The 13,499-nt window shown below is 40.1% G+C and overlaps 1 protein-coding gene across 1 annotated transcript in view; it reads left to right on the forward strand.

Moving 5' to 3' along the window:
- The window catches only part of LOC114064377 (phenylalanine--tRNA ligase, mitochondrial-like), a gene marked incomplete at its 5' end in the record, with an annotated part of 94,965 nt that overhangs the window by 20,085 nt on the left and 61,381 nt on the right, over nt 1-13,499 (forward strand). Inside the window, one exon of the mRNA XM_027897374.1 lies at nt 1,219-1,370. Coding sequence (XP_027753175.1) covers nt 1,219-1,370 — 152 coding nt within the window. The remainder of the gene's footprint in view (nt 1-1,218; nt 1,371-13,499) is intronic.

A 13,499-nucleotide genomic window follows, 5' to 3' on the forward strand; every position in this document is an offset into this window, starting at 1 on the left:
AAACTGCACTATATTCCTTATCAGATATTTATTGACTCGTTTACACTCTACAGAACAGTATTTGAGTAAATCAGCATGCTGTAAACTTGCCTTATTAACAGGTTTATTGCTTTAGCAGGTACTCACTTAAGTTTCCACTGCTCCATCATAAAGCATTCTCAGGCATGGAATACATTTTTGAGTGAGATAATACACTGTATAGATCAGGGTGTCCATATAGTATGTCAAATACATATAAGCAAAATTAAGGAAAAAAAAAATGTTTCTTCTTGCAGACCCCAACAATCTTGTACAAAAGTACTTTTTTCAACTGCAGGATATTAATGGAAGGCAAAACTGAGACACTTTATGACCTAGAGGTCATGAAAGGAGAGCATTACCCTTTTCTATTCTTCCAAGGGAGAAACATCTCACTAAAGGTGAGATCTGAAACCCACTGAGTCCATGGAAGTTTCATCAAAACTGGAAAATTAATAATTACCTGATTTTGTTTCTCTTCCTGTTTTTGCAAATAACAAGTTACACTGTCTGCCCATAAGATCAGGTCTTTATGTCTGCAGCAAAGATGCCCCTTTATATTTAAAAACCTGTTGTGGTACTTGTGGAATGAATAATTATGCTGACAGCAATACCTTTCTTGTAGATGTTTGGATGACTATACTAACGGGAAGTAGATTGATCCCTCCTTTTAAGCCAAAGTGTGTTTCTTATTATAAGCTTTCAATAACAAGGCACCTATTGACTTTCTTAGAAATTGGACAGTATGAATAATCAACATGTTGTGTCATATAAGAATCACATAACATACAGGTAAATTTAAAACATGAATGTGATAAGAATTTTTAACTCGGTAAAGAGTCTGAAAAACACTTTTAAAAATTGCAATTCTACCCAGCAAATAATCAGCCTAAAATGATCTAGTCTTTTAAAACAGCTCTGACCAAAAGTGTTTTCAGGCTCGTAAATGCTGATTTTAGTAAACAAAACAAGTTTTGTCTTCTGAACGAATAAATCAAAGTGGTTGAGGGGATCTTTAAAAGACATTTCCTAGTATGAAATCTTGTAGCTGGGTTGTTTATGAGGTCAGTTTGCACTTCAAAAAGCATTTCAGAAAGCCTCTAAAATGTGTCCTCTGTGTGTTATACAAATTCAGAACAATTGTAGGTATACTTAATAAGTCCAGCCATGTATAACAGTATGGTTTTTTATTTTTTTTAGCCACTCAGCAGATATCCACCTTTGATCAATGACATCTCCTTTTGGCTGCCTTCTGAGACATACTCTGAGAATGATTTCTATGACTTGGTTCGAACCATTGGTGGAGACTTGATAGAAAAGGTTGTCCTAGTGGATGAATTTGCCCATCCAAAGTAAGTAAAACTTTTAATACCTCTTTCCTGTGGTCAGAATATAAGTGATTCTTGGGGCATCCTGTGCAGGGCCAGGAGTTGGACTTGATGATCCTGATGGGTCCCTTCCAACTCACCATATTCTATGATTTTATGAATATTTTAGTTCTGTATACCAAGAAATTCTTGATTCTTACAGTGTTTGCACATTTCATTTTTTAGCTCCAAAACCTTTTCACAACAAACAATTATTATGTTTACTTAAAAAAAATTACCTGTATTTTAGTTCTGTACTGGTACTGAGCTTCTGGTATTCAGACTATCCCAATATCTTGTGCTCAGTTAGTCACAGCAAGAGTGAACAACTACTTTCCTCAATATATCTGGCAGTGTGTGACGCTCCTGTCCATACCATGTCTGATGTTCTAGTCCTGCTCTTCGGTGACTGACTGGTATTTATCGTCTTGTTCTCTTCCTTTCTTCTTCTTGTCTTGATACACTCGTAGACCTTTGCTATAGATGTCAGGGTTTGTTGCAGAATACTATTGCTGGTGTCCAACAGGGAGGAAAAAAAAAAAGCTTCATTCCTTTCTTTCTGACACTTATTTATACACTGTTGAACAATCTCTCAGGTTTCAAAACACCTTATGGATATAGCAGCACTGATATGACCATGGAATGCACAGGGTACTTGTCCAGCTACTACTAACAGTTGTCTCAAAACCTGACAAGTAACAGCTACTACATATGTGCTGTTTTTCAGTTTGCTGTTTCCCAATCAAGAAGTGGATAAGCTGCTGACTACCCAGTTTTCTAAAACTAAGGTTTAAAATTTATCTTCTTTGAGACTTTTTTTGTTGTTGTTGTTGTTAAAGAAAGGCAGATTATAAACCTAACTGCAGTATTTTTTGAAGATTACAGGAAAATGCTTCATGTTGTGCTCCAAAAACATATATATTTTTTTATTTTCTTCTTTCTGCACCCAGGAATTTGACCCTGTTGTTCATAGAATTTGATGTGTCATGCAGACCAGATGAATAGATTTTTCTATGCTTAGTTTTCATGGTGGTTCAGCAGATTTTTGTTATTGTTTCTGTTTTCCTTTTTACCCTTTTTATGTGGTGTTATATGTTTCTACTGTGTGAAGAAAGCAAAATGTGAATGGAATGTGGTCATCTGAAAGCTTTCAGACAATAATTTTTGAGTGGTTCTCACGCTCACATAAATGGTGTGTGCAGCAGAAGAATATAGGTGAGGACAATATAATAAGTACTATTCATTGTAAAGAACAATAAGACTGTATCTTTCAGGGAAATCCAAAAGCAAGTTTGTTGCATGTGTGGATAACTTCATATTGTCAGTTGGAGTGCACCATTATCAGCACAAGTACATAGACATTGAAGGCTGCTCACACAGATCCTGCTGAAAATATATCTGATTCCCTTCTGTCGTGATGATAGAGTACAACCAACATTTTTAGTAAAAATTGGTATGTTGAGCCCATTTCTGGAACTGGTCTGTCCACCAATTCATGCTGAGTGTTTATTGTATGTGTAACACCTCTGTCCTCTTTGCCACTTTTTGTCTATATGCTTCTCAGTGATATCAAACCTCGTTCCCTGCTCTCTGAAACAGAGGCAGTATTATTCTGTGATTAATCTTGCAGCTTACTGGGGAAATCCAGATACTCTGTGAGGGGCCTGCCAGCAGCAGTGCGTCAGTCATGGCTCAACTCGTAGGTTATTCTTCTCTTCCTTACTTAGAATATTGTGTGCCATACCAGTAGAGTGGTGATATAGGGACAGGATTCACTCCTTTGGACTTCCACTATGTGTGTTTTCTCCTTTGATATGCTTTCACACATCTGGAACATATACCAGGGATGACAGATGTTCCTCTGCAAAGAATACACCTCTGATACCCTCATTGACTTCTGCAAATAGATGAGAAAGATGACTGCTCACTGAGAATTATCACACAGATTTAGGACTTCACTAGTATTGTTCTCTAAAACCATTAAGCCCTCACTCAGCAGACATCGAGATATGTTTTGACACTACAAGGAGGAAAAATGTCTCACCTTCGTGTCTGAAGAATTTGGGATGTGACACTAATGGATTATTGGTAAATGATGTTGTAGTCCTCTTAGTTTGTTCACCTGCAACAGCAATAAAATGAATCTTTCAAAATGCCCCATTAAAAATCAGTAATTCTAAGGAGATTATCTACCACATTAAAAATAGAATCATAAATAAAGAGTGTAACATAATGGTTACTATGCCCTTTCTCCTTAGAATAGGATGTGTGCAGATACATATCTTTTGAGAACTGATGATGTAAGCCATGTGAGTAATTTTCTCTGCTCTCTAAAGGCTTTGGAAGACTAACTCTTTTCAAAGAGTTTTTTACTTAGTCTTCATTCCAAGATAATCATCTTGTTATAGGAATGATACAGTGGCTTCTTTAATTCAGTGTCAGAAAAGCCTCTGGGCACAGAAATTAACATAAGAGATCCTCAGTGTTGCTATGGATCTGTGTGCTACAGATCTAGATACTTGTAATCATTGTATTGAATTTGTAGTGAATCTACTGTGGACGATGGGAGATAAGTGCCTGGGATAGGAAAATCTGCAGGGCTGCTGTTTTGAATGTTAGTTACTTACAAGCAGCTTCATAAGTTTGTGCTTGTAGTTAATCACTTTTAGAATTTAAAATTCAGATTTTTTTTGTTTTTCATCCCTTAAAAATTCCATTTTCATGAGGAATTAGGACATTTGGTAGTCTTACTTTCCTTCTTAAACCACCTTTCTTAGTTATAGGACTATAAAGATCAGGAACCAGAAAACGTTATACAAATAAAACTAATTTATAATGCAGAAAGGGGTCTTTAAATTAAGATCTTTTATAGAGACTGCTTGTGTGACACTGCGTAGTTGACTTCTCTTTGGTTCAGAAACCTTTCAAGGTTTCATAGGGCTTCAGACTAATATCCACGCTCCAGCACATTGCAATTGCGGTGTGTATTAGCAGTAAGAAAGAATGTATTCCTCTACAGGGAAAAGGAAAGGGGGGAGGAAAAAAACATGAGACAAGTAATTGTTTGAGCATGGCAGAGATGCCTGAAATTAAGTAAGTGTTGATTATCCACTTTGTAAAGTGATAATGTTGAGAAAACTTTCAGGCACAGGCAATTAAAAGATACAGCAGGAAGGAGTCTTGTTGCTAAAAAGCACAAATTTAGGAGAATGCCAAGTTGTTCTGCCAAGGTAATTAAGAACAATTCCAGCCTAAATGCGTTTTAGGTAAACTTAACCAAAAAAAACCCAAACCAAAGGTAAAGTGAGGTATGTGTAAGGAGTGAGGTAAAGTGAGTAATGTGTAAGGAGTGAAGAAGGATTTCCAGAAAATAAACTTTCTTGTTTACTTTGGTCTGCAAAAATTGTATTTTCTTTTCCTTACAGTGGAAACTAATTGTAATGGATGCCAGGATAGTGGGACTAGATCAGTCGTAAAATCTGTCAAGCAGAAAGTTATTTCATGTTGCAGTCAAATGTTACTTTGAGGTGGAAAGATAAGAATTCCCTGTTAGAAAATGATGTACCAGCAGTAGTTAGGACTCATCGACATTTCTTTATTTAGCTCTATAGAATGTTGTCATTCCTGGAAATTCCTGTTCACCAGTGCTACAGGTGGACCTCACAGAGCAAGGAGATCCATGTGCTCTGTTCCAAGAAGAGAACTAAGTTTTAGCAACTAAGTTGAGGTAGATAGCTTTTGTGGAAAGTGGTTCTGGGTCAAAGATAACTGTTGGGATGCTCAGCAGGAGCCCTCTGATGCACAAGAGCTTCTTCCCTTTGCTTTCATCCCAGCAATTCCAAACAGGTCTGCCTATCCCAAATGCTCTTTTTGAATCACAAGTGTCAAACTAAAAGGAGAACACAGACTTCTCAGGTGTCTGCAATCCCCACACACCTCCCCACATTACAGATGTGTGTCTGCACAAGGTATCACACGAAAGGAGATGGCCTGTCAGTCTCAGCTGTCCAACAGCAGCTGCTCAGGGGCTTTAGGTCTGCAGTTATACCGGGAAATCTGGGAACAGAGGATCCTTGAACAAGAGAAGTGTGTCACCTGTGTGAAATGTGGTTATTGCCTTCAGAACATACAACTGAGGGAGGGAGCAATTAGTACATGACACTGAACTGGCCAGAGGGTAATTTTGTCAGCTGTTGATACCTTCCCATTGCCTGTAGCATAAAAGGCCATCACAGACCTGTACGACAGAATATGATTGGGAAAATATCACCCAATTTTTGGGATATTCTGGAAATCTAAATGTTGCTTCAGGTTTTCCCTGGTAACACAGTCAGGGTGTAACTTCATCCAAGATGAATAATGCAAAACATGGCTGTAACACACCTGTTATTCAGGTATATAAAGAATCACCCAGCACATATGAAGAAAAAGGGTGACTTTGCTGAAGTGCCAAGGAAAGTGAGTGAAACTGTGGTGGTTTTGGCAAGAACAGGAGCAGAGCATCTGTAAGGTGAGCAGAATAGAGAAGTATTCCTTTGCAGTGAGCAAAACGTTTTCCAAAGTCCATCTTGTGGATTTTGGCTATTTTTCCTTGGTCTGTCAGCTTCAAACAGACTTTTAATACATTTGGTTGGTGGAAAATGTTTTTCTGTGTGTGATCTTTGAAATCAGTTCACTGTGACTTGCCTGGACTTGTCATATGCTGCATGAGCCATGTAACCAGACACCGGAAGGCAGTGGCTCTGTTTCTGCTACCTCACTGAATAATTTCTTTCAAATCCTTGGAGATCTTTAAGGACCTTTAAGCATTGCTGTGCAAATACATGATGAGTGAGGATTTGTAGCTGACATTTTTCCCTTTGGAACGTTTTAGTGAACAAACATTTGCAAAAACAAAGAGAATGTTTTGGACTCTGTTGTTACCAAAGGAAGAAAAGAAAGTGACGGGTTTTTTCCTTACTTTTTGCAATGGCTGTTGTACCCTCTGTATCTTTAAGTTTGGGCCTTCTGCTACTCAACTGATCTAAGCTGTCTAATCAATATCAGAAAGTAATCTCTTTGTCAGTGGTCAAGACTTCTCTGATTTTAGAAAGGAAACAGGTTTCACAGGGAAAAAGGAAGGCTGTCTGAATGACAGTCAAAAAGTAGAAAGGTCCCTGGCCACTGTGAATAAGCAAATCAAAACTGCTGCCACGCAAAGAATCCCAGGGATAGCATTTTGGTGCACAGTTTGCCAAAGTAATAGAGGAAATACTGGTAGAATGTGTGGTAGAAGTGGTACAAGACATTGGTAACCCAAGTTGTCCCTGATGAAGATGACAGAGAGAGTCAAGGGGTGATACCTGTCCCCTACAATTTAGCACCACAAAGAGAATCCAAAAATGCCGAGGCTGCTTATCTTTGCTTTGGGCAAGCCCTAAAAATGTTTTGTTCTGCTTAGCATGCCATGCCTCTCTTCTGTAACGTGCCTTGTGTAATCCCATCAGGTGTGATGGTCTCACATCCTCATTCTGAAAAAGTATTTTCTGCATTTTGTACTCAGGTTGTTTTCCTACTGGTCTGAGACATAATTTTTTTAAGTTTGATACTAAAATTTCTCTTTTGTTAGAAAGGTAAGGGAAGGAAGGAGGAATATGGCTTGACATCTTCTTTTGCAAAAAAGATACGTAGGTAGGCTGAAAAAGTCATACAAAACTGTAATCAAGATATGCACTGTGTCCTCAGTGGTACTTAAGAGGTAAATTTTTAATCAGAACAACTAAAAATACTCTGAAAAAGCAGTGTGGAGACAGTAAGGGGGGAAAAATTGATTTGCTGCATTTTGACGGCTATACTGTTAAAAATATAAGTGGGGAATAGGTAAGAAAGGATTCCTTCTTTCCTTTGAGTCAATTACTTGCACACGTCTGAGGTGAGATCTCCACACTGGTCACAGTCTGTTAAATGAAGTGAGAGGAAATGTATTAGCTGCTGTGAAGAAGGAAGGTAGGTGCACTGTGGCACCATCTTTGGAGACTTTGGGAGTACTCAGATGACCTGTGTCTTGTCTTTTCCAAGCAGTAAAAGGAACAGATCTGACAGCAAAGAGTCAGATCCTATTGACTGCTCTGTTGTGTCAATGCATGCCCCTTGCTCCATTTTAGTATATAGAAAATACAATGTAATAGCATCATTTCCTTTTTATTGCCAGATTTTGCGCTTTTCCTTATCTAGATGGAGATAAACCAGACCTAAAAGTATTTGGTTTTATTTATTAAAGCTGACTTGGTTTTGCCTTGCTTCTGGAACAGGTGAATTAAGCAGAATAATTCTTAAGTGCTGCTTTCTGCTACTATTACGCAAATTAAAACAATCAGTTCAGTCCCTGAACACCATGTTTTTCTTCAGCCTGAGCACTTTACAATTTGCTGAGGGATTCTTTGAGATTACCTTTAACTGCTGAACTGGCAAAGTCCCAGCAACAGCTTCTCTGCAGAAAAAAACAACCCAGAAGCTGCTTTTAACAGTAGCTAGCAGGGGATCGGTTTTCAATTAATGAACTACGTTCTCCAGCTCTGGATTTTTTTTCCTCTCTTTTGGTCACATGAATGTAAGACTAATATTTTTGAAATAGATTAACTGTTCATGGGAGGCTCTGTCAGAGGATACTCATTCACTTTTGAGCCTTTCTTCAGCTGTCGCAGTAGAACATAACTGTATAGTGGCTTGCTAAAGCACTACAGTTGTACCCCCAGTCCATCTTCTCTTTTCCCTTGCTTGTCCCAACCAGGATCAGTGCCGCCTGTTTTCTCTTGAGAATAAGAACCTTTTCTGTCCTTCCTGCTACAGTCATGCTGATTGCAAGGTCTTCCACGTGTGTCATGGCAATGCCAAGCACAAATACAGGCTGGGCAGAGGATGGCAGCCCTGCAGAGAAGGATTTGGGGTGTTGGTTGATGAGAAGCTCCACATGACAACCACTGTGCACTTGCAGCCCAGAAAGCCAACTGCATTCTTGGCTGCATCAAAAGCAGCGTGGGCAGCAGGTCAAAGGAGGGTTCTGCCCTTTGCTCTGCTCTCATGAGACCCCACCTGTAGTGCTGCATCCAGATTTGGGGTCCCAATGTAAGAAAGAGTTGGTTCTGCTCCAGCAAGTCTAGAGGGCTGGAGCACCTCTCCTATGAAGGCAGACGGAAAGAGTTGGAGTGTTCAGCCTGGAGAAGAGAAGGCTTTGGGGAGACCTTATAGCACTTTGTAGTACTTAAAGGGGGCCTGCAAGAAAGCTCCTCATAGGACTTGTGCTCAAGTCCCTTCACGAGCCTTGTTGCCCTTCTTTGGGCACCTTCTCCAGCACCTCAGTGTCCTTGCTAAACTGAGGGGCCCAGAACTGGACACAGTAGTCAAGGTGCAGCCTAACTAGTGCTGAGTAGAGGGGCAGAATCACTGCCCTGGTCCTGCTGGCCATGCTATTCCTGATACAGGCCAGGATGCCATTGGCTTTCTTGGCCACCTGGGCACACTGCTGGCTCATGTTCAACTTCATGTTGATTAGAACCGCCAGGTCCCTCTCCGCCTAAATGCTCTAGAGCCACTCTGTCCCCAGCCTGTCCTGCTGCAGGGGGTTGTTGTGGCCAAAGTGCAGGACCCAGCACTTGGTTTGCTTGATTCACAGTTGGAGTGGCCCTAACTACCCTTCAGGTTCTTTCTCTTCCCTGCCTTTTTTAACTTTGAACAACAGCTGTGTTGAAATAACAACTTCATTTTCATAGCAATTATGACTTAGAAGTGGTCAGGGACTTTAGAGTAAACACTGGGCTGCTCAGAGGGAGATGCTTTATGAAGACATATGGGTTTTGCTCGTATCCCGCCAGAGCCCAGATAATCTACCACCTGAGTCGGTGGGGTTTTCATCCCAACTGCCTAGAGGTTTTAAGGAGCCTGGACTTGCTACATGGCTTCAACATGTCTTGCAGTTCCCACTTTCTAGTGGTCATGATGCTCTGCTGTCCCCAACCAGGACTGAGATTATCAGAGTTTAGCTTTCCCAGCTATCCTGCACAGTAACAAGGACATTCATGGAGCCCAGGGTAGCCATTTGCTAGGTCTTTTTTTTTGGGGGGGGGAACTGAACTGAAAAGCTTTTAATACCTCCTTTTCCTTCCCAGCAAAAACACTCCAGGTTGTAATGAATATAGGGAAAAATTAAGTAAATATGCACATGTATTTGTTTAAAAAAGACTTTTTTCAAATATTTTAGAAAATTTGAATTTCAAACATCTCTGTCCCAGCTTCTTTGTAGCACCAACTGGATGAAGTCAGATGGCAAAAATGAGCATGCCCTTCTATAGCACAAGCCAGAAAGTATTGTTTGATATAGAAGTAGACCTTTTCAGTGCTATGTTTATCATCTCTACATGTGCAGACTTGGGATCTGTTGGCACATCTTTGTTAGGCATCCTTTTCAAAGGTATTTAAATGCCTGGCCTACAGTTTTTGAATTCCAGTGGGGATTCAGATTCCTTTGGGTTGCTTCGAGAGTCTTCCAAATAGAAGTTCTCTGCCCAAATCAAAGAGTGTCATGAAAAACTATGGCAGGAGTGAGAAGTGGGACAGAGAAGTCTTTCCTGTAGAAAAAGTAAGCCCTTGAACTGTTCTACCAAAAAAAAAAAAATCTTGCCTTATACAAAAATCAAGTGAGTTCTGTGACTTATGTCTTTTTACACAGCTTGTGATTGCCAGTTCAGACCTCTGATGCCAGTGTTTATTTGAAGACCATCTGGTTGAAAAAAAAGAATACTCAACAGACTGGGAAAGACAGACTCAACTTTCTTTCCTGTCCTCAGTGTCCAGACAGGCACCATGCAAATAGCTGTTCTTAATGGGTTGCTATTGAAGTCTGAGGGTTCTTTCAAACCACTGTATTTAAATCAGTTGTGGGGCAAACAATGTTCTGCTTTACTTTCCTTGGCTCTTCAGAGACTTCACCAAGAGAATCGTCTTTACTAACTGAAAAGAATTGTCTGTTAATGAGCTTCAGTAGGAGTCCCTTATTCTTCTTTGATGGGAGCCTGGTGGCTAACACACAGGCTTATGGGAGGGTTGGTATTTAAGAAAGGAAAAAGATAAAGTAACCACAGGTCCTGTTAGAGGGTGGGGGGCAAGCACAGCCCTGAAAGTGTGATGTATCACTAACGATATTCCATAGGAAATGTAATCAACCCTTCACAAGTAATGCGGAGAGAGGAAAACTTAAGTACGTGAGCCACACAGAAAACAAGTGTCAACTCCCTTATGTGTTCAGGCAGATGCAGAGGATAGACTTGCTGTATAGAAAAGGGTAGCTGGAGTCACAATGAATCATTTCTAAGAGGCTGCTCGGCTGAAGAGCTTAACCTTTCTTCATCATGTCAACCTGAAGTCAGCCATTCACCACCAGTTCTCAGATGCAGCCCAGAAATCTTCGCCACAATTCCCAGAGCACTTCACAGGAGGCATCACAGGAATTAGCAGGGTGATTTATTGACAAGCAGTGGGATGGTGAAAAACGGCTAAAGGAGTCAGCTACCGCAGGATGCACAAGGGATAGCAATGGGCTTGTGAGTGCTTCTGAATTCAGAGAAATTCTAGTGAATTGCTAACCTTGTAGACCAGCGGTTGAGACTTCTGCACTTCTGTGCAGAACTGTTTTTCATACTATGTAACTGTGAGCATATTAGAGTTTGAGAAGCATTGCAATGGCTGTAAGGATGTCAGAGAGAGAGTGAAAGCTTTTGTAATCACCTTTGTTAAAGGTAAATATCGTTTCTCCCTTTCTAATCACTGAAATCATTTCCTCTGCCTGTGCTGCCTTTGCTCTGACTCTGCCTGATGCTGCCTGGGATGCTGATTGCTCAGCTCTGCTCTCTACCTGGGGGTGTGATGCCATTCTCTTCCCCTCATTTCTTGGTCTCTACCCCTGCCTCATCCATTCTCCCACAATAACACTTTAGCTGACCATCGTAGCCGAACAGGCTAGGAAGTCACGATGAACCGGTCCTGTCAAGGCCTCCAGTGATGGATGCCTGTGCTGCAGGCTGGGAATCCCTGCAAAGGAATATGGGTGGGGGACGGAGATGTGTTTTGGCTAGGTGTCAGATCTGTACCTGAAGCTAGTTTTTCTTTATTACAGTAGATATATCCTTCATGTAACTTTTGTCCCACTCCTCCTTAATCGGTTTTTAAAAGAACTTTAGTGTGAAAGTATGGTATGTTTGTTTTCTGTGGTGTCCTAGCAGTGTGAAGAAGCAACACATCTGTAGCTGTTCCTGAGTTTCCCTTGAATTATTGACTAGAAATCTTCATGGGAAGGTAGAGATGGTTCTGTTTGCTTACATCTTACAAGAATCTTTCTAGCTACAGATGGCAGCCACAGTACCAAGGCAGTCATACCACACATTTCTTGGGATGATGAAGGACACAGCTGTCCTCTGTGTGTTAAGAATCGCATGTGTGTGTGCCTGCACACATTTGCACTCACAAGGCTTGTCAGAAGCGTATTGAGGGGGATAACACGGTGGCCCAGCCCCTAATTCTTAGGCTAGGTTCAGCCAAACATACATTCTGTAAAGCTGCCAAGATGGGAGATAGGAGGAAAAAGTCTTTGTATGCTTCCTAGTACTGCTGCCCAGAAAAGTGATGGATTTGCACTAAATAATTAATCCTGCTTTTTATATTTTATGGATCCAGACTATAATTTTTTGTAGGAACAAAAACCCTATAGCTAGGAAGTATTTCTTAAACTGCGTCAAAGCATTAAGTAGCTCAAAGTTTACTTATCTCCATAGTGGAAAATGTCAACATTTAGGCTGAGGAGACAATTTCCTTAATTTCAGAACAAAATAAATGTCAACATTCCTGAAGCAGATCACACTGTCTTTCATTGCTTTTTGTATTTGATGGATATTTTATTTTAACCTACTAATTAATTTTAAATAACTAATTTTAAGAAATTGTGGCCAAGTTCTATCACATGGTAAACATCCTCGTCTCCGGGTAAATTGAATAGAAATTCACCCAATAAGACACCCAATAAGATCTGTATATTACAGAGGTAGATCTGAACTGCACAACTTGCATCTGGGTGGTGACTGCTGCCATACCAAATTCTTCCAGAATTCAGGTTTCTGCCCTGCTTCTCTCAAATGCTGCCTGGTAACATTAATATTAACACTAACACCATGCAACTGATCTATTATTTATCAGGCATCACACAGAAATGCAAGGGAAGGGTGCCTTTAAAAATCAGTCTGAGGATGAAGAAAAGATTTATGTTTAGTATTTTCATGCCTATTAGTACACATGTGGGACAGATGAATAGTAAGGAAATGAATAACTGTTCATTCTTTATGAATGAACACCAGAAAGGAGATAAATGAAGACTGATTTAATGTAGTTCTTGTGGTTTGTTTTGTTGTTGGTTTTGTTTTGGTTTTTTATTTATTTATTTATGTTTTATATTGACATATGAAGGTTTCAGGATTCTAAGCTGAGATATTGCCACCCTCATTCTGTGGACCGGAGAGACGTAGGAGGCTGCAGCATTAAGTGTCATGTCTGACAAACCATAATGGAAGTTAAACAGTTTAGGTGAGAACATTACTTTCAGTTGTGATGGGTAGATGGCGTGTGTACTGAGCAAGTGAAAATCAGCTAGGATGGTGCCGTGGATTCAAGTTTTTCTTGAAGTAAATGGCTAGGCTCAGTTACACAAAGCCAAGTGTTTTACTGTGAGTTGTGTCACTTAGGCAGACATTTTTCTTAGTGTCTGCTAATGCAGTTAATCCTGGGTTTGGCTTTATGAAATGGGTCCTTATTTCTGGGCTTCTGAGTGTTAGCAACCTCCCCTGGAATCACTGGATACTATGGGAGCTCCTTTTCATTGTAATTATGAATAAAAAGAAGCATCCACAAGAAAATAACATATATGCATATATTCTGCCATAACCAAATAGCCAAAGCTGTTGCAAGTTTGATGGGCAAGAGACAAAATCTGTGACTGGTCAGACTATCAAATGGAGGAAGTGCTGTGCTCAGTTCTGAAGAACACTTGTTTATTGACCCCAGCTTTGTTTTCATGGTGTAGAGTCAACAGAGTGC

This window comes from Empidonax traillii, unplaced genomic scaffold, assembly GCF_003031625.1.
Source record: "Empidonax traillii isolate 1590-97213 ecotype Southwest subspecies unplaced genomic scaffold, ASM303162v1 scaffold537:size946161, whole genome shotgun sequence".
Classification (NCBI taxonomy): domain Eukaryota; kingdom Metazoa; phylum Chordata; class Aves; order Passeriformes; family Tyrannidae; genus Empidonax; species Empidonax traillii.